The sequence below is a fragment of the Lithobates pipiens genome, unplaced genomic scaffold (genome assembly GCF_037356315.1).
Source record: "Lithobates pipiens isolate NorthernLeopardFrog02 unplaced genomic scaffold, aLitPip1_a1.2 Scaffold_8, whole genome shotgun sequence".
Classification (NCBI taxonomy): Eukaryota; Metazoa; Chordata; class Amphibia; order Anura; family Ranidae; genus Lithobates; species Lithobates pipiens.
In genome coordinates, this window is record NW_027507903.1 from 283,920,882 (window position 1) to 283,947,241 (window position 26,360).

The 26,360-nt window shown below is 44.3% G+C and overlaps 1 protein-coding gene across 1 annotated transcript in view; it reads left to right on the plus strand.

The window, feature by feature from the left end:
• The window catches only part of SYCP3 (synaptonemal complex protein 3), a 120,078-nt gene that overhangs the window by 43,736 nt on the left and 49,982 nt on the right, over positions 1-26,360 (plus strand). The window contains exon 6 of the mRNA XM_077472217.1: positions 17,556-17,655. Within this exon, the coding sequence (XP_077328343.1) occupies positions 17,556-17,655 (100 nt within the window). The remainder of the gene's footprint in view (positions 1-17,555; positions 17,656-26,360) is intronic.

Here is a 26,360-nt window from a genome sequence, read left to right on the forward strand (position 1 = left end):
ACACAATTCCCTGCCGAAAATCCGATCGTGTGTATGAGGCTTTAGATGCACTTTTCCTACCCAATTATGTTACTGACCTTAGCCAATTAACCTAATTAGTTGCAAAATGTTCTTCCAGCTATTCCTTGTTAGTGCCACTGATGCCGCGTACACACGACCGGACTATCTGGTGGACTTAGTCCGGCGGACAAACCTCCGGACTTTGAAGCGGACTTCAAAACGAGCGGACCTGCCCACATACGACCGGACTTTTCCGGCGGACTAGGTGCGGCGGACAAACCGCCGGACTATGGCTGGACTTTTGAAATGTACAGACTTGTCCCCACACGGAGGAAAATCCGTTCATTTTGGAGGTCATGTCGCAGCCTCCATGGGCGAGATTGACACGTCGCTGGTCCCGTCACCTGGTATGGACTTAAAGGGGGACCCCCACGCCGTTTTTTCGGGCGTAGGGCTTCCTGGTAACCTGGTATGGACTTAAAGGGGAAGCCCTACGCCCGAAAAAACGGCGTGGGGGTCCCCCACAAGGTCCATATCAGATCCTTATCCTAGCACGCAGACCGGCCGGTCAGGAAAGGGGGTGGGGTCTTCCCGCCGGACTCCTCTGCTATCTTCTGCTAGCTCTTTTACTAGCGGAGGAGCCCGGCTTTCTTCTTCGTCGCCGCCCAGGGGTCTTCTTCCGACTTTGGGGGTTTTGTCCCCCTCTTCGGTTCTTCTTGCCGGTCCTCCGCTCCTTCTTCCAGCATCCTCTGGGACTGTGACATCATAATGGGCGGGGACATCACCTGATGACCCCACCCATTGTCCCTATATAAGTCGCTGCGCAACATGTCCCTGTCATTGCAGCCAGAGACAGCGTCGAGTCAACATCTCAAGAAAGAAGAAGAGAAGGCGGCGACAGAAGACCGGGCCACCGCTAGTAAAAGAGCTGGAAGAAGGAGCGGAGGCCTGGCAAGAAGAACCGAAGAGGGGGACAAGACCCCAAAGTCTGAAGAAGAGGCGGCGGCGTCAGAAGACTGGGCCGTGTTGCTGCCATAAATTTCAAAATTACCTTTTTTTTTTTTCCTTAAAATGGTACAATTTCTTAGTTTAAACATTTAATATGTTTTCTATTTTGTATGGTGAATAAAATATGGGTTTATGAGATTTGCAAACCATTCTGTAGATTTTACACAGCGTCCCGACTTTTTTTGGATTTGGGGTTGTAATATTGCTGAAAATATTTCAGTAATTGTATCATAGACAAGGAAACAGTTGTTTCACTGCAAAGGCACTGATGAAAAAAAATAATGCATGAGTTAAAAGAAAGGGTTTTAACAGGATTGGGTGCTCATTACTAGGGCATATATCTCACTTTCACTTTAACTTAGGGTGACATTAGAGATCTTCCTATTTATAGCTAGCTATAGGGCTGATGCATATGCTTCTATCCCCACATTCAGTAAGCATGCATTGTACTGATATGCACTGGATCATGCAGGATGGCTGCCATTCATCCTCAATGCAAGTTGCAATACATGCTTAGCTCAGGTGAGTACTGAAAAAATACTTTGGCAGACAAAAGGATTTGGCAGTCATTAAATTAATAATAAATTCATGGCACTGTAAAGCGTCATCATTGGTTGCAGCGTTTTGGTGCTCAGAGACATCGGGTTGTGTACAGATTATCCTTTCACTGCCAGAGCCGTTTTTGCACACGTTTGAAAAATAATTTTATGTCTGAAGATTGCAGAAAACCCACAAATATGATATACTTTCTGAAAGCAGATACCCCAGAGAATAAAATAGTGGTAGTTTCAATCTTTTATGTCACACAATATTACCGGAAAAATAGAAAAAGAAACTGCGCTACAGTGTGCAAATATATTAAATGTACGCAAACTGCGTAATAGGTGGTCTATGTGGGGACCTGTTGAGAGCTGCAGCTTAACTGTACCACATAACTACAGAAAAATACAAAGGAGAAATATAAATAAGCTGCGCTACAATAGTGACATTAAAAATCGTGTAAAAACACCTACATGCTGTGTCACAAAGGCTACATCAAGTAGCAAGAGTGGTGCAAATATCACAATACCCAATCTAAGATAAAACCATATACATATGCAGCAATGAATTCAAACTTGGATGGACTTTATAAAAACAACACAATTATAAATAATAACTGTTGCAATACAGTCCAATTGCTAGTGAAAAAACAGTGTGACTTCTACCCATGTGCATTGATATAAACAAATAAAAATATATATTAAATATACAAAATAAAAATAAAATGAAAGTCCTTTCAATAAAAGACGAAAAAGAGAGCAGATTCCTCCGCTTGTAAACTATGTATGATCCACCACCACTGTGTCAAGATTTACTTCTTACCAGAAGTCCGCCGCTACAGAGGGACGCAGAAAACGTGTAAATGTATGTGTTTCCCAAGTTCTCAAACCGATCCTGCTGATCTCCTTAAACCACCATCTCCACCAAACAGATTGTGAAACAGGAGCTCTTCAGCTTGTCCCACATAACCCAGGACTCATGGGTACGTATTAGCAGGGCCGGGACAAGGGGTGGGCAGGAGGGGAGGCTGCCCTGGGCACTGTGGTTTCTTGTGAGGTGGGGGGGCACCACATGGAAATTGGGGGGGAGGGGATTTGGGGGGCAGCAGGGAGTAAGTATTGTTCTGGGAGGGGAAATTTGAGGGGTATGCTAAAATGTAAGGGGAGAAGGAATGGGGGGAGAAGATTTGTGCTAGGAGGGATGATTGGGGCACTTTGTGCTGGAAGGAGGGATTTTCAGTGGGCTTATTGGGAGGGGCAATTTTGGGGGTAGAGAATATGTGCTAGGAGGAGTGATTTTTTTTTCTTTTTTTGGGGGGGGGGCACTTGAATTGGGGGGATTTGGGGGATGGAGTGGGGATTTCAGCAGGGGAACAGATTTGCACTAGGAGGAGGGGGAATTTATGCTTAGGGGGATGAAAAAGATTAGTGCTCAGTTTTTTGTTTTTTTTGGGGGGGGGGGGGGACTTTTGATGACACATAATGCTCATACACATTGGGGGGGGGGGGTTTGGGGCGCAGTTTGGCGTGTTTGTCCTAGGCTCTGGATGACCTTGTCCCGGCACTGCGTATTAGTATCATAAAAAAGATATAATGGAATATGCGAAAAGACAAGAGCCTTAAGTCCGATGCGCCGGCCGGCACACACACGGACAAACCTGTCCTTCCTGGATCCTCCGACCACTAGCACGAGGTGACGTCAGTGCGTCGCTCCGCCCACACAATATTACCGTAAAGATCTAGGAAATGCAAAATTTCTGTAAAAAAACACACTAATGTGAATTTTAGGGCAAACAAACGCAATAAATTACCCAAATTTTTGCTAAAGTATAAAAGACGAGGTTGCACCAAGTAAATGGATACCCAACATGCCAAACTTCAATGTAATGGCATCAAGCTTTAGTACCCTATATTTTCTATGGGTGAAGCTTTAAAAGCCCCCTATAGGCATCAGTTTACTGTTATGGAGGAGGTCTTGTGTTAGAATTATTGCTCTCACTCCTGCGTGCGTGGTTACATGTAAAGTGTAGTGCAATCAACGTTTTCACGCATAGGCGCCCGACGCATCCATTTACGTTGGGGGGGGGGGGGGGTATTTTATGAGCTTGGGAGTAACTTTATCTTCTTGCAAAAAAGTGTAAAAAACTTTTTTACTTAACTTTTTTTTTTTTCCATCAAATAGGGGACAGAGTTTCCTATGTGATGTTTTTGGTGACAGGTTCTCTTTATTGAGATATTCACGGTATAAAAGACCTTGCATGTCTCCCCTGTGCTCAAATGTTTTGCAATCGAGATCGAATTGCGAAACATTTCCTGGCTAAGCTAGCTGGGCACACCGAGAGCTTGACCCAGAGTCAGGGGAGAAGAGCAGACGTGATGGGGGGGGGGGGGGAGTTAAGTAAAAAAAGTTTTTTACATTTTTTTGCAAAAAGATAAAGTGGGCCTCCCCTTCTCCAAGGTGCTTTGGGGTGGGGGGCCCCCCTTCCCCAAAGCACCCCCCATGTTGAGGGCACGCGACCTGGTACGGCTCAGGAGGAGGGGGGCGCTCGCTCGTCCCCACCCCCTTTCCTGACCGGCTGGGCTGCGTGCACATATAAGGGTCTGGTATGGACTTTGGGGGGACCCCCACTCCGTTTTTTCGGTGTGAGGGTTACCCTAAAAACCCATACCAGGCAATGGGGCTCGCAAGGTGTCAATCTCGCCGATGAAAGCGGCGACATTGACTTTCTTCTCTAGTCCCGTCGTACCTGAAGTCCCGTTCAAAATGAACAGACTTTAGTCCGTGTGTGGGCAAGTTCGTTCATTTGGAAAGTCCAACGGACCTCTGCCAAAAGTCCCGCGAGAAGTCTGTCGGACCTAGTCCGCTGGAAAGTTCGTTCATGTGTGTGCAAGTCTGCTCGTTTGGAAAGTCCACCGGACCAAGTCTGCCGGAAAGTCCGATCGTGTGTACGTGGCATAAGGGTGCCCTGCATTTGGCTCCATCCATCTTCCCAACAACTCTGACCGGCTTCCCTGTCCCTGCTAAAGAAAAGAATCCCCACCACCATATTTTGCGGTGGGGATGGTGTGTTCTGGGTGATGTACAGTGTTAGTTTTCCGCCATACATAGCGTTTTGCTTTTAGGCCAAAAAGTTACATTTCTCATCTGACCAGGACATCTTCTTCCACATGTCTGCTGTGTCCCCCACCTGGCTTCTCGCAAACTGCAAATGGGATGTCTTATGGCTTTTTTCAGTAATGACTTTCTTTTTGTCACTTCTCCATAAAGACCAGAATTGTCAAGTACACGAATAATGGTTGTCCTGTGGATAGATTCTCCCATTTGAGCTGTAGATCTCTGCAGCTCCTCCAGAGTTACCATGGGCCTATTGGCTGCTCTCTGCTTAACCACTTACGGACCGCCCGCTGCAGTTTAACGTCAGCTGTTTGAAGGAGGATATCGCTGTTATGGCAGCAGCTAGCTGCCATAACCCCGGTATCTTCAGCGGGTAGTCCACTACAAGATAAAAGTGGTCTCTGAAGCGGATTCGCCGCAAGATCACTGTTGTTGGTGGTGGGAGAGGGACCCCCCGCCGCCGTTTACCAAGCTGTCAGCAGCGGCGGAGGCGATTGCGTATTGTCTCTTGTCAGGTATGGAGATGAGTGAGGGGAAGATGGCCCCCACCCGTCTCCATATAATTGCTGGACGGAAGCGACATCAAAACGTCACTTCCGCCCACAGCTCTTAAAGGGCCATTTTTATTAAATGACAATTTTTTTTATTTTTTTTGCATTTTTTTGACCCTAGATCTCATATTTAAGAGGTCCTGCGCCCACTTCCTGGCGGCCTCTGCATGTGTTCCATGCAAACACACCTGAGCTCATCCTTATTCTCTAACAAACCTCTGAGGGCTTCAAAGAACAGCTGTATTTATACTGAGATTACATTACACACAGGTGGATTCTATTTACTAATTAGATGACTTTTGAGGACAATTTGTTATACTAGATTTTAGTTAGGGGTATCAGAGTAAAGGGGGCTAAATGCAAATGCACGCCAGACTTTTCAGGTATTTAATTGTAAAAAAAAATATGGAAAACCATTTATCATTATCCTTCTACTTCAAAATTATGTGCCACTTTGTATTGGTCTGTTACATAAAATCCCAATAAAATACATTTACGTTTTTGGTTGTAACATGACAAAATGAGGAAAATGTCAAGGGGTATGAATACTTTTTCAAGGCACTGTATATCGAACTTAGTGTTGAGTTTTTCACTTTAGCCCACTTTCACACAAAGGGTGGGTTTGAAATTGAGCAAGTTCGGGTGAACTTGCATGATTTCAAACAGTCCAAATTCGAGAGTGATTTGACAGTCATCTGTGTGTGGGTTCATGCACAGCTGTCTATTGAAATGACTAGAAGTTGCCAAAAGTAGAGCAGAAACTACTTTGGGGAATCAGTGCGGTGCTGCAAAGCCGGTGTCGCACCGATTCGGAAGATGCCATTGCCAGCAATAGGCACTGATTTGGCATGCGATTTGACATGTCAAATCGCATGTCAAATTGGCCCAATGTGCACGTGGGCTGAAGGTCATCACAGAGTCCAGAGGAAAAGAGATTTTATCTACAAATTTGGAAAGGTTTCACAGTAAGCTATGAAAATGTGGAATAGACTCCCTCAAGAGCTGGTTCTGGCCATCTCAGTAGATTGCTTTAACCATTTGCCAAATAGCCACCATCATTATACTGCGGCAGGTCAGCTCTCCTGGGCAAATCCCTGTAGGTATAGGTCATGCTCCTGGCGTCCCCACGGCGATCGGATTCAGTAGAGAACCGACCAGTCTACAGGCCCAGGTCTATGATTTCTGGCCTGGACCTGGTGATCTGTTCTAACAAATGGGAGACTGTCCTCTGCCTGTGAATGTAAACACAGGCAGACAAGTGATGTCACCTCCCCTCGTGGAGCCCTTTTCAGTTCCAGTGAGAGGAGAGATGACATCTAACCATGAGTTGCACCAACACTACACTAACACCAGTACAAATAGGCACACTTGTCACCACGTGAACCCCCCCCCCCCCCCCCCAGTTAACACTTTAACTCCCTGTCACAGTGCCACCAAGTGTAGTTTTCAGATTTTTTTATTGATCAGTGTACTGGTGTCACTTGTGACACTAATCAGCATCAGCATTTCACCCCCTGTCACTAGTATAGTGTACAGATCTCTTTTCTGATCACCTTATCAGTATCACTGGTGACATCAGTTAGCTAGTTACTGTCATCATCAGTTTTTTTATAGTGTCAGGGTACCCGCCTAAAGGTTTAACACCCTGATCCCCCCCCCAGTACAGGTTTTAGTGTCAGAGTCAGCGTCAATCCCAGGCAGTGTCAGATTATTGGCAGTAGCAATAACACCCACGCACACACCTCTCTTATTAGTTTAGTGTTTGAACGGATCAATATATTTGATCAGATCTATACTAGTGCTCCGTTAGCAGGATCAGTCCAGACACCTGCTAGCAACTGCGTTTAGCCACTCCGCCCAGCCCACCCAAGTGCAGTATCACTCGATCACTGTCACTTACAAAACACAACACACAAAACTGCAGCGTTAACAGAGTCAGGCCTGATCCCTGTTAGCGCCAACAGTTAATTTTTTTTTTGCGATACAAGCAGTTGCTGACAACCAGTTGCTCTTTTTCCTGTGATTGCACTAGTACCTGCAAATTTAGAGGCCAAAATGTCCAAACAGAGGTACACTAGTGAAAAGGCCTAAGCGTTGCTGAGCATGACAGATGAGAGCGAAGAGGAAGCCTCATCGTCATATTCAGGCTCAGTATACGAACTGGTAGAGAGAAGCGGCACCCTGACAGATAGTCCTGACGATGGAGTAGTGGTCACTGCTAAGGACAGGCGTACCCGACCTCGTTCTTCTGTTGTCGAGGTGCAACAACCACAGGGTTCTCGTATGGAGCAGAGAGCCAGAACTAGTGCTGCTCAACTTTCAAGTGAACTGGCAAGCACCAGCGGCCTAGTACATTCTAGTCATAGACAAACCAGCACAGCAGTAACACTTGGTGACGTGGCAAGTCCCGTAAGTGCAGTTCAAGCTGGAGCGGTGGCTAGCACTTGTAGTGCCCTACAGCCACCAAGAATTCAAAGACGGGCCTGTAGAGCCCATAGGGCCCTTCCTGATATGTTTGCAGATGCTGATTGGCAGCCCACCACTTCTGCAGCGCTCATACTTCCTCCATTCACTGGCCAACCCGGAGTTCAGGTGAAAACAGCGTATTTTACTTCCCTTGACTTTTACACGCTGTTTTTCACAGAAGATCTGTACAGAGCTATTGTGGACCAAAGCAATTTATATGCTTGTCAATTTATCACCGCAAATCCAAATGTTATCCTTGCCAGAGAATTTGGCTGGAAACCTATTACAGTTCCCGAATTTAAAACACTTCTGGGCCTATCCCTCCTCATGGGCATCACTAAAAAGAGTGAGTTTTGGTCATATTGGTCCACTGATCCCATTCACTATATGCCCGTTCTCTGCATCCATGACCAGGACTCGATATGAGCAAATCTTGCAGTTCATGCATTTCAATGACAATGAATTCTGTCAACCTTGGGGTGACCTTAAATATGATCGGCTCCATAAAATTCGGCCCCTCATAAACCACTTCAACCAACAATTTGCAGCCTTGTTTATTCCTGATCAAGATGTCTTCATTGATGAGTCCCTGATTACATTTTCTGGCCACCTTGTGTTCAAACAGTTTCTACCCAGCAAGCGTGCCAGATATTGGGTCAAGATGTATAAGCTCTGTGATAGGGCAATATCCTACACATATAGTTTCCTGGTTTACGAGGGAAAAGATAGAAGCATAGAGCCCCATGATTGCCCAGACTACATAGAGAGCAGGGACAAGATTGTTTGGGACTTGGTGTCACCCTTATTCCGAAAGGGGTACCATTTATACGTGGACAATTTTTATACAAGCGTTCCACTTTTTAGACACCTCTTACAATTAGGAATTGGTGCATGTGGCACAGTGCGACCCCAAACGGCTTGTAGCTACCCAACTTAGACAGGGGGAGAGAGCCTGCTTGAGGTCCAACAAATTGCTTGCCGTGAGATGGAAAGACAAATGGAACGTTTTTGTTCTGTCTTCCATTCACGCAGACACGGCAGTCCAAATTACTACAGCGACTGGTGTTGAGAAGCAGCTCTGTTTCCACAAATACAACCTTAAAATGGGAGGGGTGGACTTCAATGACCAGATTATGTGGCCGTACTTAATTGCCCATAAGGCCAGACGCTGGTACAAAAAAGTGTCTGTATACCTATTCCAATTGCCTCTGTATAATGCTTATGTGCTATACAAATCATCTGGATGAACTGGATCCTTCCTAAAATTCCAGGAAGAGAACATCACAGCCTTTCTGTTTCTAGAAGGTGCTGTCAAAAGATTACCCCAAAGAAGATGTTGTTTCTGTAAAAAAAACACGAATATAGGCGTGACACCCACTATTATTGTCCCTCCTAACCTGACCAACCTGATCTCTGCAACAGGTACTGTTTCCGTTGCTACCACAGACTAGTGGAGTTTTAGCATAGGGTACAGCACCGCACAGTCCTAGGGCACATTTTCAAACAGGGTCTCGAAAGATGAGATGGCCATTACATTTTTAGAGACCTGAACCTGGAACCCTTACAGTAACAAATAAAAGTGTAAAAAATATGTGTATAAAAAAGCCAAAATAGTTGTCGTTTTATGGTTCTTCTCTCTATTGTTCTGCTCTGTTTTTACTGTATTTTATGCTTGATTGTAATGTTTTATCATATTTGCTTTGCAGGTATGTCATTCTACTGTTTATATTGTACTGTTACTGTGTTTTATTGTTAACTATAATTTGCTTTGCAGGTAAACCATTCAGCTGCAGCACTGATTTATTTATTTTAAAAGCAACAGGGGTGGCTCTCATGATACATATATCCGTGACTCCAGCGCTGTAGGAGGTGATTTCACCATCACAGTTTAAAATAAAATAAAAAGCATATATGCTGAAGCATAGGGGCAGGGGTGGACGTTAGGGGCGGATTGTGCCAATGATTTGGCATAAGTTGTTTTATTGAGTTAATGTTTTATTTATACTGTGATTTATTGCTACAATTCTTTGCTTTGCAGCAGCATATATGCCGAACAAAAAACTGGCCACTGCCCACATCCATAACTGGCCTTCACAGTGAGGAGCCCATGGGGGGCATGTACATATAAAACAAAGACAATTCCATAGCTCAACTCACCAACAAGTCTGCTGACCAACCAAATTAGCCTGTCTAACCATCTGTTAAAAGCAGGGGTTTAGTTAGCATACATTTGCAAACGCATGCGAAAGCTGCAAGGCCTTGTCACGGCACCCCGCGTTGCTTGCAGTCCTAACACTACAAATTTATAAGTGTCTCCACAGTGGAAGCACATGCATGGAATGGATATATGTGGAACGGGTGTCTGGAGACTGCCCAAGCCCCCTTAAAGGAACAGGAGCACACTGGACACCCAGCAAGAGCACAATGGCAGCGAAGATGCCCAGTATGTCCCCTGACCATATATACAAACAGTAACAAAAAACTGGCCACTGCCCACACCCAAAACTGGCCTTCACAGTGAGGAGCCCATGGAGGGTATATACATATAAAACAAAGACAATTCTTTAGCTCAACTCACCAACCAGTCTGCTGACCAACCAAATTAACCTTTCTAACCGTCTGTTAAAAGCAGGGGTTTAGTTAGCACACATTTGCAAACGCATGTGAAAGCATATATGCCAAAGCATAGGGGCAGGGGTGGACATATATTTTTTTTATTTATTGTATGCCCATCATTAGAAGTGGCTGGATGCTAGGCGGTATTCTAATGGTGGGCATACCACCGAATGATGTGAATGGAGAAATCTGTTAGGTTCTCTTTTTTCGTTTAGCCCACGGCCTGCATGAAAAAAAAGAACATAATAATATATGCCCAACAAGGACCAGCGACATACTGGTATGTTGCTGGACTTTGAGCGGTTATACCAGAATGATGCCTGCAGGTATATGTATCATCTTGGTATTGTTTTTTTTTTTGCTTTTACAAGCAGCCGTCTTCCATGGTTTTCTCAGGCTCTCCTGTCCCGCCCGGGAACCCGAGAATGCAGCCACTGGTTCTGCCAGCTGATTGGAGACCAACAGCTCCAATTATCACTATGGCCTAATAAACCGGAAGCTGCCATCATTTAATGACTTTGGTTTCGCTGGATAAAAAACAGCACCATTGGGAAAGCAACTTATCACACCGATCTTGGTGTGGTCAGATGCTTTAAGGGTTGAAGAGTGATCTAGAGTCTAATAGACCCCAAAAAAATGTACCCGTCACTACATTCCCTGTGATAACAAAAAAATATAAAAAAATGTAAAAAAAATGAAAGGGACAGTGTACGGGACAGTGTAAAAATATAAAAGCAAAACCCCTGTCTCCCCCTGCATGCGTGCAAAGGCGAACGCAAGCATCAATCTTGTGTCATATGTAAACAACCGTTGCACCATGCATTTGAGGGATCACCGCGAATGTCAGATAGAGGGCAGTAATTCTAGTAGACTTCCTTTGTAAATCTAAAGTGGTAACCTGTAAAGGCTTTTAAAAATGTATATAGTCTGCCGCCTCTGCACGGGTGTGCATAATTTTAAAGCATGTCGTGTTTTGTATCTATATACTTGGCATAGGAACATCTTTTATAGTTCACCAAACATTTGGGCAATATAATGTGTTTTCGTGCATTAAAATTCATAAAAAGTTTTGTTTCCCCCCCCAAAATCTGCATTAGAAAAATTGCAGCGCAAATACTTTGTGAAAAAAATTTGCAACACCCACCATATTAATCTGTAGGATCTCTGCTTTAAAAAAATATATATAATGTTTGGGGGTCCAAAGTAATTTTCTAGCAAAAAAAATGTTTTTTCATGTAAGCAAAAAGTGTCAGAAAGGACTTGGTGGTTTAAGTGGTTAGAAAAGTGGGCGATGTGTGGCATAAGCTTCTAATTATTGGGCATAAAATACCAGGACGGTTTTGCCACAAGTTTCTGGAATTTTTTTTTTTTTTTTTACACAAAGTTATCACTAAATTATATATTGCTCACACATGGCATGGATATATGTGAAAGGACACCCCCAAAATAAATTCTGCGGCTTCTCAGTACTGGGATACCACATGTGTGAGAATTATTGGGAGCCTAGCCATGTACAGGACCCCGAAAACCAATCACCGCCTTCAGGCTTTTTAAGGGCATAAAATGGTGATTTCACTCCTCACTACCTATCACAGTTTCAGAGGCCCTGAAGTGTCAAGTCAGCACAACCAAACCCCCCCCCACCCCAACAACCCCATTTTGGAATGTAGACAACCTAAGGCATTTTCTAAGAGGCATGATGAGTATTTTGCAGCTCTCATTTGTTTTGAAAAATGAAGAAAGAAAAGGAAAATATTATATCAGTAGTTCATCATTTGCCACATTTCAGGCTTCAAACATAAAGATATAAAATTTTTATTTTTTTGTGAAGAATCACCAACAAGTGGGACACAATTGTGAAGTGGAACGAAATCTATTGGATATTTTAAACTTCTTTAGCAAATTAAAAACTGAAAAGTGGTGCGTGCAAAATTATTCGGCCCCTTTACTTTCAGTGCAGCAAACTCACTCCAGAAGTTCAGCGAGGATCTCTGAATGATCCAATGTTGTCCTAAATGACTGATGGTGATAAATAGAATCCACCTGTGTGTAATCAAGTCTCTGTATAAATGCACCTGCTCTGTGATAGTCTCAGGGTTCTGTTGAAAGCGCAGAGAGCATCATGAAGACCAAGGAACACACCAGGCAGGTCCATAATACTGTTGTGGAGAAGTTTAACCACTTGCTTACTGGGCACTTAAACCCCCCTCAGTCCCAGACCAATTTTCAGCTTTCAGCGCTGATGCACTTTGAATGACAATTGCGCGGGCATACAACACTGTACCCAAATGAAATTTTTATCATTTTTTTCCCACAAATAGAGCTTTCTTTTGGTGGTATTTAGTTACAGCTGGGAGTTTTATTTTTTGCTAAACAAACAAAAAAAGATGCAAAAAAAAAATCACGTTTAATAGTTTGTTATAAAATTTTGCAAACGGGTAATTTTTCTCCTTCATTGAAGTGCGCTGATTAGGCGGCACTGATAGGCTGCACTGGTGGGCACTGATGGGCTGCATTGGTGGGCACTGATAGGCTGCATTGGTGGGCACTGATAGGCTGCACTGGTGGGCACTGATAGGCATAGTTAAGGCAGCACTGATAGGCACAGATAAGGCGGCACCGATGGGCACAGATAAGGCGGCACTGATGGGCAAAGATGGGCACGGATGGGTGGCACGGATGGGTGGCACGGATGGGCACTGATAGGTACCACTGATAGATGGGACTGATGGGCACTGATAGGTGGCACTGATAGGTGGCTCTGATAGGTGGCACTGCTAGGCACTGATGGGCGGCACTGCTGGGCACTGGTAGATGACACTGATGGGCACGGATAAGTGGCACTGGGGTGCAGCACCTTTGAGGCAGATTGGCACTGTGGGCACTGCTGGGTGGCACTGTGGGCACTGCTGGGTGGCACTGACGGGGGGCACTTTTTAAACATTTGGCACTGCAGGGGGCAGGTGGGCACTGGCAGGTGGGCACTAGCAGGCCTGGCCGTGATCGGGACTGATGTCCCGATCACGGCCGCCGGTGGATCGGATAATAGCCGATTACCGGCTCCGTTATATCACATGATCAGCTGTCATTGGCTGACAGCTGATCACGTGATAAGGGGTCGGGATCGACCCCTTGCACGGATCGGTGATCTGGCGAGTCTCATGGACTTGCCGATCACAGAGCGCGCCGCGTGCGCCCCTCAGGGGGCGCGCAGGCCGCTCGTGCACGGGACGACGTCCATAGACGTAGTCCCGGCAAAGGAGATCCGCGCTGTAGCCGTCATTTGGCTATAACGCGGATCTCAAGTGGTTAAAGCCAGATTTGGATACAAAAAGCTTTACACATCCCAAGGAGCACTGTGCAAGCAATCAATTTGAAATGGAAGGAGTATCAGACCACTGCAAATCTACCAAGACCTGGCCAAATCTGGCCTTTATGGTAGAGTGGCAAGAAGAAAGCCATTTCTCAAAGATATCCATAAAAAGTCTCGTCTAAAGTTTGCCACAAGCCACTTGGGAGACACACCAAACATGTGGAAGAAGGTGCTCTGGTCAAATGAAACCAAAATCGAACTTTTTGCCCACAATGCAAAATGATATGTTTGGCGTAAAAGCAACACAGCTCGTCACCCTCAACACACCATCCCCACTGTCAAACATGGTGGTGGCAGCATCATGGTTTGGGCCTGCTTTTCTTCAGCAGGGACAGGGAAGATGGTTAAAATTGAGGGGAAGATGGATGCAGCCAAGTACAGGACCATTGGATGAAAACCTGTTGGAGTCTGCAAAAGACCTGAAACTGGGACGGAGATTTATCTTCCAACAAGACAATGATCTCAAACATACAGCAAAATCTACAAAGGAATGGTTCACAAATAAACGTATCCAGGTGTTAGAATGGCCAAGTCAAAGTCCAGACCTGAATCCAATCGAGAATCTGTGGAAAGAGCTGAAAACTGCTCTTCACAAACACTCTCCATCCAACCTCACTGAGCTTGAGCTGTTTTGCAAGGAAGAATGGGCAAGAATTTCAGTCTCTCGATGTGCAAAACTGATAGAGACATACCCCAAGCGACTTGCTGCTGTAATCGCAGCAAAAGGAGGCTCTACAAAGTATTAACGCAAGGGGGCCGAATAATTTTGCACGCCCCACTTTTCACTTTTTTATTAGTTAAAAAAGTTTCAAAAATCCAATAGATTTCGCTCCACTTCACAATTGTGTCCCACTTGGTGATTCTTCACAAAAAATTAAAATTTTATATCTTTATGTTTGAAGCCTGAAATGTGGCAAAAGGTTGAAAAGTTCAAGGGGGTCGAATACTTTCGCAAGGCACTGTATATTCAATGGGCTCAACATGCCTCTCGGCAAATTCCTTGGGCTGTCTACTTTCCAAAAAGGGGTAATTTGGAAGGGTTTTGTACTAACCTGCCATTTTAACACCTCAAGAAATGAGACAGGCAGTCATAAACTAAAAGCTGTGTAAATTCAAGAAGATGGATCATAGTTTGTAGACGCTATAACTTTTGCGCAAACCAATAAATATAAGCTTACTGATTTTTATTTTTATTTTTTTTACCCAAGATGTGGCTGAATACATTTTGGCCTAAATGTATGACTAAAATTGAGTTTTTTGGATTTTTTTTATGACAAAAAATAGAAAATATAATTTTTTTCAAAATTTTCAGTCTTTTCATTTATATCGCAAAAAATAAAGATCCTAGAGGTGATCAAATACCAGTAAAAGAAAGCTCTGTTTGTGGGGAAAAAAGGATGCAAATTTCATTTGGGTACAGCAATGCTACAATTACCAGTTAAAGCAGCGCAGTGCCAAATTGTAAAAAGTTCTCTGGTCATTAAGGGGGTAAAACCTTCTGGGGCTAAAGTGGTTAAAGACCACAACCCTGAATTTGTATAGCACCCCCATAGCTAACTCATCATGGTGAACCGCTCCCTTGTAGGATCTAGAGCCCGAAGCAATGCTGCATCATCTCCAGGCCGGGTCCAGGTATGGTTCCCCAAGACATAGATGAGAAGTCAACTGATCTGAAAGCTGTAATGGCCATGGTGCAGCTAGGAATCTTGATAGAAGAATCTTTTTTTTTTTTAAAAAAACGGAAAATAAATACGCTTTTCTCAGCAGACAGAAGACATCCAGCATTTAAGAACACTAGTAAAAAACTAAGACTAACAGGGAGTGGGATGGGTAATGAGAAGGATGTCCCTGCAGCCTTTTTTGCCAGTGTAGCGCCACCCGAAGGAGCTGCTCTGTAATTTTAGGTTCTCTGTTCTGCGCCTCAACCTCAAGAACAATCTCACCCTCTTTCACACACTTGGTTAACCACATGCCGACCGGGCCATAGCTGAGAGACAGCTACTGCGCGGTTCGCTTATTCTGGGTGGACGTCCATGGGACGTCCTCACAGAATTGTGCTCCCCTGCGCCCCCTGGGGTGCGCACATGGGAACATCTGTGACCGCCGGGTCCCCCTGTTTACCACGTGATCGCTCTGTCAAATGATGCAGCGATCACTTGTAAAACTGGCGTCATGTCATGACGCCGGTTCCTCCGTCCCCTCTCTGTACCGATCAGTACTGTGTGAAAGGAGAGGGGAAAGATTGTTTGCAGTGCTGTGGGCACTACAGATCCAGCCCACAGGGCTGCTCAGTGCCCATATTCTGGCAGTACTATGCAAAACTATGTAATACTCTGCAATACTTGCCAACACTCTGCAATAAATTTTAACAGAAACAAAGATTTTTTATTTTATTTTTTTTTTAACAAAAGTCTTTTTTTAACAAAGTCTTTTTTTGATTTATAGCATAAAAAATAAACCCAGCAGTGATTAAATACCACCAAAAGAAAGCTCTATTTGTGTGAAAAAAGGGCAAACATTTAATAAGGGTACGGTTTTGCATGACTGAGTAATTGTCATTCTGTCTCAAGTCTGAGAGCACCGAAAGCTGAAAATTGGTCTGGTTTAGGAAGGGGGTTTAAGTGCCCAGTGGTCAAATGGTTAAACAAAATCACTGCAAATGCAAAGCAAATTAATATTTTACAAGGGTTTTTTTTAAGGAAACAAAAAGAAAGGAATGTTAATGCAGATATATTCTATCTCAAAGTTGGTCTAAGCAAGTATACAAAAGACATGCAATGTAAGAAAGATCACAGTAAATCAACTGGTAATAACCTGTAGGCTCTGGAAGAACCTATGACACCAGGTAAAAAAAGGGAAGAGAATGACCTTTCCGTATCAACTGCTCTCTTAAAATCTTGCTGCCAGGGGCCCAAAAAGTAAACAGCACAATTTATAAAACAACAAATAATCAGCATCTGAGTAGAGTTCCTCCTTAAAGTGCACAGATGTTATGCACTTTAAGGCTCCTTTAAGTTGAGGGGAGAAAGTGGAGAAGGCCTTGTAGTGTAGATGTCCAGAGTCTTCAGCTAGATCAACAAGCGCATATGGTAACTGCTGTGCAATGGTGTTGGGCAATAAAGCATAATGTGTTCAAAGTGTTTCCTTTGGAAGCTCTCATGTACAGAGATGGGATAAAGGTGTCTACATGCAGTTTCTTTGTATTATGTAGCAGGGTGGGCTTCCACTCGCTCACCAGTCCTGATAATACCAAGGCTCAAAGGAATGGGTTGTCCCGAAACAGGCTTCTGAAAGACCTGATTGACGGCCTGATGACCTAGGGACTTAGCTATATCTGTGCAGGTATGCCAGGAGGTAACCCTGAGTAGCCACACCACTGATAAGATGGCTGTGGATCTGCATCCAGGGGTGAAGCTTGGTGGCCGGAATGAACCTCCCTCTGTCCAGACCGCAATGTACCCACACAGCAGGCAAGTGCAAGAGATCCTTCTCCCGCTTCTGGTCTCATGGTCTCCTCTCTCTTGCTCTACTAGGGCACCTCGTGACCTCTCTCCTGCCTTGAGTATTTCCCTCCCCCTTTCCGTGCTCCTAGCTCACTCTACCCTGCTTTTCAGTGTGCAGGGGGGCTGTAGTCTGCCCCAATAAAATTAATTGGGACCGCTTGTGTTCTGGGATTACATGTCCCATGGTGCTCCTTTCTTCTGCCACTGATTGGTTCTCAGTGTGACCAATAGGGAACTGGCAGCAGCAGGACGAGCAGGGGGTGGGGGGTTGGTATGGTTAAAGACTAAACATTCTATGTCCTGTACTGTGCGACTAAAAACATTTGCATTTTTTATACCCTTCTTAACTTGTTATCATGTTTATTTTATATATATATACTTTAGGCAGAAGTTGAGCAATGAATATTCTCAGCAATTTCAGGCAATATTTGAACAGTGGGAAGCTGACGTACAGAAAACAGAAGCACAAGAAGAAAAGTTCACTGTTAGTATACAGTTTGCTGAAACCATTATATATCTAAACTTAGGGTTATGCTTACAAAGAAGGGAAGCTACAGAAGAAATATTTATCAATGTAGGGTTAACTATTGTGAACAGATTTTGTAATGCCTTTCCATCACTTGCCATTTTACTATTTTATATCATTGTTAAAAAGCTGAACACCTAGCAAAATCAAATATATATTGCTGCTAGACTTAAAAATAATCCATACATTTATCACTAACAAAGAATAACAGCCTAATGCCTTTTTTAGTCCTGTTATGCCACGTACACACGACTGGACTTTTTGACGGACTAGGTCCGACAGTCTTCCTTACGGACTTTCGGTGGAGTTCCGGCGGACTTTCTGAATGAACGGACTTGGACACACACAATCACACCAAAGTCCGATGGATTCGAACGTGATGCCGTACGACCGGACTAGAATAAGGAAGTTCATAGCCAGTAGCCAATAGCTGCCCTAGCGTCGGTTTTTGTCCGTCGGACTAGCATACACACGAAAGGATTTCTCAGTCCAGCGGTGTTCCGGCGGGAAAATTTACAACATGTTCTATTTCTAAAGTCCGCCAGATTTGTGGCAAGCAAAGGTCTGATGGAGCCCACACATGATCGAATTGTCTGACGGACTCGTTCCGTCGGACCTTTGCTGTCAAAAAGTCCAGTCGTGTGTACGCGGCATTACTCTCTAGTCTATTCTTTCAACAAGTTGCCTGTGCTTGTTTTTACTAGTTATGAGACGTATCTAAAAATCCTCAACTCAAGCTCTCTATGAAAGAGTCAGTTCTACATGTTACTGAGTAGTCACTTTCAAGCCAAATATATTATTAATTGATTGAATTTAGGCTTCTTGGCACTAATTGATGAGTAATGTATGTTTGAAGCCATAACATGTGTTGATACGCTATAGCACTGATTTCACTAGGTGTTACAAAATAACATTAGCATTGGGGTTATAACTGTTGAAAGACTATGCTAATTGAAGGAAGCCTGGCATGACAGAAATATATAGGTTGGCAGCGCTGACCTTTTGATAAAAATGCCAGTTGCATGGCTGTCTTTGGCTTCTATAAATGTCCTGGAACAATTCTGCAGCAAATTAAAGTGGAGCTTTACCCATTACAATTTGATAAAAAAAAATTATTTTCTTTAGCAAGGAACAGACATTCCACATTAATACTTATACTACCAAAGTGAATGTGTGCTGTAAATTGCCAATAGCATTGTTCCTGTTTCTTCTTGCTGGATGTCACCATTTTGCTGAAGTCCCTGAACAGCAGTGTGAGACGATGTATTACTGGATTTTAAACAGTATAGGCTTTTTTTCCTTAGAGAGAAGGTGTAGGAACTAAAACCCTGGGGGACCGGGGGGGTTAGTAGTAGTGACGCGGTATGTGTCAGAGTGGGTGTATCCTAATTCCACAGTGGAGTTTTAGGGGCATTGTTAAACAACTGATCTCTTCTTCATGCTGTACTGTCCCTCCCTACAAATGAACAATCTTCTCCAGTCAAAACCTTACAACTTTTCTCCTATAAGAAAAGCAACACCCATCCCTCACCTTTGCACCATCCACTGCTCCTCTTCCCCATGTTCAAAGCTCACCTCTGCATTCCATCATCCAAAGCTCACCTCTGTACCTTGCCCACAGCTCACCCTTGTACCCCTGCCCACCGCTCACCCCTGTGCCCTGCCCACAGCTCACTTTAGTATTTTGCCCACAGCTCACCCATATACCCTGCCCATAGCTCACCCCTGAACCCCCCCACTCACAGCTCACTTTTGTACCCTGCCCACAGCTCACCTCTACCCTGCCCACAACTCACTTTTGTACTTTGCCCACAGCTCACCCCTGTACCAAGCGCACATCTCACCGCTGCCCACAGCTCACTTCTGTACTTTTGTGCTAAAATAAATATTACAGTGCAATGTGCCCTGTACCTTTTTCACCAGTACTTATTTCTACACCATCCTCACCCCTACCGCCCACCAGTGCTTACTTAGACTGAGGTAAACAGTTGTCTAAATGGATCAGTGTGTGATCTCTGTTGATCACACACACACTGATCCCTTAGGAGCCCCCTAGTGGTGGAAGGTTTTCCCGTGTGTGTCATATGCTATTGACATTGAGATCGTTTGTTTCAACTTGTGCTGTTATGACCTCCTATTATTTAGAGGTTCCTCTGGTTTAGTAAGGAGTCTGAGCACCGCAGGGTGGAGGAGCATGTGAATTACTGTGCAGTGTTTGGTTCACAGCATTATTTTTGAATATCAAGTGTATTTCATATATAAAAATGATTTAATTTATTTATAGCACATGCACGTTATGCACAATAATTTGGAGCACTGGACTTATATGTGGTAAAATCAATTGCTTTAACAGTATGTGGTATAGGTAATTTTCATATGAATGTATTATGCACTGTGGGCATTTTTAGTCTGCTAAAGGGACAGACCAGGCACTTATTTTTAGTACTTAATGTGTATTCTGACATTAGCGGGAGCCTCCATCTGTCTTACTTGTGTGGATAGCTTTTTTTTTTTTTTTTGTTCAGCCGTTGTCTAATGGAAAAAAAACAAAAACGGATAGTCTGTGCCCAGCTGGTGACCAAGCTAGACACTGTGTATAAACTGAACAGCCATATGTTTATGTCCACTGACAAATTAAAATGAATAATAATGATTACCTCATTACAATGGCATCTAAAAGTTGGTGGGATAAATTAGGCAGCAAGTGAACATGTTATCCCTGCAGTTGCATTGAAAGTAGAAAAAATGGGCAATGCAGTTTGTTGTGTATGGGACTGCAAAGCCGCAGACCAGCCAGGGTGCCCATACTGACCCATGTCCACAGCCAAATGAGCCATGAGCTTCAGAACTGGACCACAGAGCAATGGAAGGTGGACTGATCTAATGAATCGCATTTTCTTTTACTTTATGTGGATGGCCCGGTGCATGTGCGTCACTTACCTGGGGAAGAATTAGCACCAAGATGCACTATGAGGAGAAGGTAAGTCGGTAGAGGCATTTTGATGCTTTAGGCAACGTTGTTGCTGACCAAGTACATCCCTTCCTGGAAATGGTATTCCCTGATCAGCAGGAAAATGCACCATGCTATACCTGCAAAAATGGTTCAAGAATGGTTCGAGGAACACAGCAACAAGTCCAAGGTTGATTTGGCCTCCAAATTCTCTAGCTCTAAATTCATTGAGCATCTGTGGGATGTGCTGGAAAAACAAGCCCGAACCATGGAGACCCCACCTAACAAGTTACAGTACTTAAAGAGGAAGTAAACCCTGATGGGTTTTATTTCCTCTTTTTTTCCCTGCAAATTAAAAGCATAATGGGCTAGTATGCAACTCCCTGCATGTTGGGCCCCTCTATGTGGCTAGGCTGTGAAAACATCCCAAACATGTGGTATCGTAATACTCAGGAGGAGTAGCAGAATGTATTTTGGGGTGTCATTTGTGGTATACACATGCCCTGTGAGAGAAATAATCTATTACAATGACAATTTTGTGGAAAAAAATCTTAATTTTGCAAAGAATTGTAGGGAAAAAAAAACCTCACCATGCATCTTGCTAAATACCTTGGAGCTCCTTTTCTGAAAAGGGGTCATTTGGGGGGTATTTGTACTTTCCTGGCTTGTTCGGGTCGCAAGAAATGAGATAGGCCACCAGTACATCAGGTGTGATCATTTTTTTATGATTTGCACCACATAGCTTTCACAAAGACCAAATAATATCCACTAATTTGGGTTATTTTTACCAAAGATATGTATCAGTATAAATTGTGGCCAAAATTTATGAAGAAGAATTAATAATTTGCAAAATTTTATCACAGAAACTAAGAAAACTATGTTTTTTTTTTCAAAATTTTCGGTCTTTGTTCATTGATAGCGCAAAAAATAAAAAAACCCAGAGGTGATCATATAGGACCAAAAGAAAGCACTATTTGTATGAACAAAAGGACAAAAAATTGATTTGGGTATAGTATTACATGACTAGTAATTGTCATTCAAAGTATGAGAGCACTGAAAGCTGAAAATTGGTCTGGTCACGAGGGGGGTTTAAGTGCCCAGTTGTCAAGTGGTTAAAGGATCCACTACTGACTGCTTGGTGCCAGATACCATAGGATAACTTCAGAAGTCTAGTGGCATCCATGCCTTGTCAGGACTGTTTTGGCAGAAAAAGAGGGACCTACTGGATATTAGGTGGGTAGTCATGAAGTTGTGGCTGATGAGTGTAAATAACACAGACATGTTACACTGGATTTACAGAGAACATAGATTTATTAACATCAGTACTTGTCTTTTGAATGAGCTTACAGTCTATTGTCCTTACCACGTTATTTCACATTAGGAGCAATTGTGAGTGGAAGCCAGTTAATCTACCATTATGCTTTTAGCTTGAGGGAGAAATTGGGAGTACCTGGAGGGAAACTGGAGACATGGAAAAAACACACACTCCATGCAGATAGTGTCATGAGTGGAATTCAAACCAAAGAGCCAGGGCTCCAATGCAAGAGTGACAACTTCTAGAGAAACAAGGTCACTGGTCTGGCAGGGGTGGATCATAAGACTAGCTGAACACAATTACAAATCATTTGTTTTTGTATCTGTATTTTAGCTGTGTATTTAGCAGTTTGGCTTGAGTTTAGCTGTAAAAGAGGTTTGTGTTTTGGTACAGTTATCCTTTAAAGTCCATTGTCAGCCGTGAGAACAAAAGATAAACCTACTTAACCACTTCCCTACCGCACATAGTCATTTGACGTCCTTGACTTTGTGCGGGAATATCTGAATGATGCCTGCAGCTACAGGCATCATTCAGATATCATTCTTTCCAGCCGGCAATTCTGTGCACGATAAGAACAATCATAGCGGCAGTTCCACTGCTTGATCATTCTTATAGGCAACAGGAGGGGACATCCTCCTGCCGCCATCCGGTGCTTCTCCAGGCTCTCCCGTGCCATCGGGGGCCCGGAGAAAGAATTGGCCGGTGCTGGATTACGATGATAGAGATTTCCGGTGACCAGATGGTCACCAGTCATCTTTATGACTGTCGGAGGCCCGGGCGTGACGTTATGACGCCACGCCGGGTTCTCGGATGTAAACAAAGCCGCGGTTGCAGCTGTCATCATTATATCAGTGAATTTTTTTTCTCGATCTCATGCTTTCCGGCCTGGAGGAGAGATGTGGGGTCTTATTCACCCCACATCTCTCCATAAAGAGGACCTGTCACAATAGATTCCTATTAAAAGAGCTGGAAGAAGAAAGCGGAGGCCCAGCAAGAAGTACCGAAGAGGGGGACAAGACCCCCGAAGTTGGAAGAAGACCCCTGGACAACGAAGAAGAAAGCTGGGAGTCCGAAGAGGAGACCCCCCAAGACGGAAGACCACCGGAGCTGTGCAATTATTTAAAAAACGTGTTCTGTTTTTTTCTTTACACTTTTTTTTTTCACCAGGTGAATACTCATTCACATAGGGTGGGGGGCCGGTATCTGGGGTCTCCCAGATTCCGATAAGTCCCCCGCCCGCAGACCCCAACAACCAACAGCCAGGGTTGTCGGGAAGAGGCCCTTGTCCTCATCAACATGGGGACAAGGTGCTTTGGAGTGGGGGGCCGCAAGGCCCACCCTTCCCCAAAGCACACCCCCATGTTGAGGGCATGCGGCCTGGTACGGCTCAGGAGGGGGGGGTGCTCGCTCGTCCCCACCCCCTTTCCTGACCAGCCAGGCTGCGTGCTCGGATAAGGGTCTAATATGGACTTTGGGGGGACTCCCACGCTGTTTTTTCGACGTAAGGCTTCCCCTTTAAGTCCATAATAGGTGACGGGGCCAGCGACGTGTCAATCTCACCGATGGAGGCGGCGACATTGACCCCCTTCGCTAGTCCCGTCTACCTGGAGCCGCATTCAAAATGAACTGACTTTTCTCCGTGTGTGGCCAAGTTCGTTCATTTCAAAAGTCCGGCAGACTAGCACACAGACGGCCGGATTTTCCGGCGGACAATTTTGAGTCAAAACTTCTTTCTAAGTCTGTCGGACTTTTGGAAAGAAAAAGTCCACCGGAGCTCACACATGGGTGGATTGTCCAGCCGAACTATCCGCCGGATAGTTTGATTGTGTGTACGCGGCATAAGAGACACCAGAGCGCTGGGCATGTAAGGGTGTAAACAGGCATTTCCAGACAGGAAAAAAACTATTGTTACTTAGCTGTAAAAGAACTGTTATTTTGGTGACATTGTCTTTGCTAGAATTGTTGTCAAGCACATATTTTGTGTGTACCTCTGCTTTGTGCTTTACACTATGTCTTCCAGACCTACCGTAAAGGTACCTAAGGTGTCACTCCCAGGTGCTGGGAATCCCAGTTATGCCTCCATACTGTCTTCCTCTTCGGAGAGATTAGACATGGCAAGCCAGGGTGAGTCATTGGAAGCTAGCGGTGGTGCAACTGCTTCACACACTTCAGCCCCTGTATATGTGACTGAAGATGCATTTTCCTCTGCCTTGCAAGGCTTAGAAGGAAGATTAGCGGCTTTAATCGCATCCTCCATCCAAGTGTATAGGAAGCGTCCTAGATCCCCCTCTCCCACCTTAGACTCTTTATAGTCAGTGGAGGGCCCAAAATAATTATGGGGAAAGGATGGGGTATTGCCCTCAGATGATCAAGAGGAAAGACATGCTGATTATTCCTCAGAGGAGTAAACAATACTTGAAGATCCTACTTCACAATCTGAAGTACAGAGCCTTACAAAGATGGTTTGCTTTGCTTTCATGCTACCCTTAACAGGGTTAGTTGAAGGTCCGGTCTCCTCCTTGGGTTCCTTGAAGATTTTAAAGCCTTTGCATGCATTTCCCGTCCATGCATTACTAAAAACGCTTATTTATACCGAATGGGATCATCTGGATAAGCATAGCCCCCCCCCCCAGAGACTCTCAAGTCTCTATCCTATGGAGTAAAAATTCACTAAAAGATGGAAAGTTCTAGCAGTTGATGCTGCGATTTCCAGTGTGAAAAAAAAAAGATTAACTTGCCCAGTGGACAATGTGCTTATGCTTAAAAATCCAACTGATGAGAAGTTGGAAGGTCTGTTAAAATCCTCTTTTCCTTAGCAGGTACTGTTGCTCAGCCTGCAATTGCAGCTATAGGCATCTGTCAGTCCTTAAAGGACCAGTTCACAGATGCTCTCAAATGAGCTCCCTGCACAACAAGCATGGGAACTGGCCGAGCTACCTAAAGCATTATGCTTTGCTATAGATGCTATGAAGGATTCTATTCACCAGGCATCACGCCTTGCACTTGTACTTGTACATATGCAAAGGACCCTTTGGTTAAAGGGTTGGTCAGCTGAAACGCCTTGTAAGAACCTTTTAACTAGTTTCCCCTTTAAGGCAGAACGATTATTTGGCGATAGTTTGGATAAATACATTCAAACAATTTCCAGCGGAAAGAGTATTCTTTTGCCAATCAAAAATATAAGAGTCCTTCATTTAAACTGTTCGGCCTCTGCCATCAGACCAGGCATAAAGGAAGACCTGGGGCCGCAAGTCTGCAAAACAGAATACAAGACCTCGTTATGAAGAGGCATCTCCCCTCACCAAGGTAGGGGGAAGACTTCTGATGTACTCAGAAGTCTGGCAAAGGGAGATTCAGGACAAATGAACTCTCTCCACAGTGTCTCTAGGATATAAGCTAGAGCTTCGAGAGTTTCTGTCTCGTTTTCTGAGATCAAACGTTCCCAAGGATCCAGGGAAAAGGCAATCCCTGTTGCAAGCATTAGACCGATTATTGGCTCAAGGGGTGATCAGACAGATTCCCAAACAAGAGCAAGGTTTCCGGTTTTACTCAAACTTATTTTTGGTGCCAAAGCCAAATGGAGATATCAGACCAAGACTAGATCTACGGAATCTAAATCAGTTCCTGAAGATCCGCTCACATGGAGTCAATCAAGTCAGGAGTCCAAGAAGGAGAACTTCTGATATCCATCGCATATCAGAGATGCATATCTGCATGTCCCTATATTTCCTCCTCACCAGAGTTTTCTGCGGTTCGAAGTAGAACAGAAGCATTTTCAGTTTATAGCCTTGCCCTTCGGGCTTGCTACAGCACCTCAGGTATTCACTAAGGTATTAGCTCCAACTCTAGCCAGGTTAAGGGCACAGGGCATAACTGTCTTGGCTTACTTAGACGATCTATTGTTAATAGACCAGTCAGTGGCTCGCTTGAAGCAAGATTTTCGAAGGGTCAGGTAAGTAAAATGGGGGGACTGGGGGTGCCAGCAGTGTGAGATGTTTTTTCACCTTAATGCATAGAATGCATTAAGGTGAAAAAACATTTACCTTTACAACCCCTTTAAAGCCACTAAGAAGGCTGGAGTATCTGGGCCTGATCATAGACACAGCCCAGAAAAGAGTGTTCTTGCCTCCCGCAAGGATCAGCTCCATACAAGAGCTGGTGAGGATGATCAGGTCAAAGAGAAATCCTTCAATTCACCTTTGCATGAGGTTGTTAGGGAAGATGGTAGCTTAATTCTAAGCAGTTCCCTATGCCCAATTCCATTCAAGAGTGTTTCAAAACAGTATCCTGTCTGCTTGGAACAAAACGATTCAAGCTTTGGACTTGCCAATGTGGCTGACCCCATGAGTCTCAGCTCAGAGAGAGGGGAACCAGATTCTAACTTGGGCAGAAGAGAAT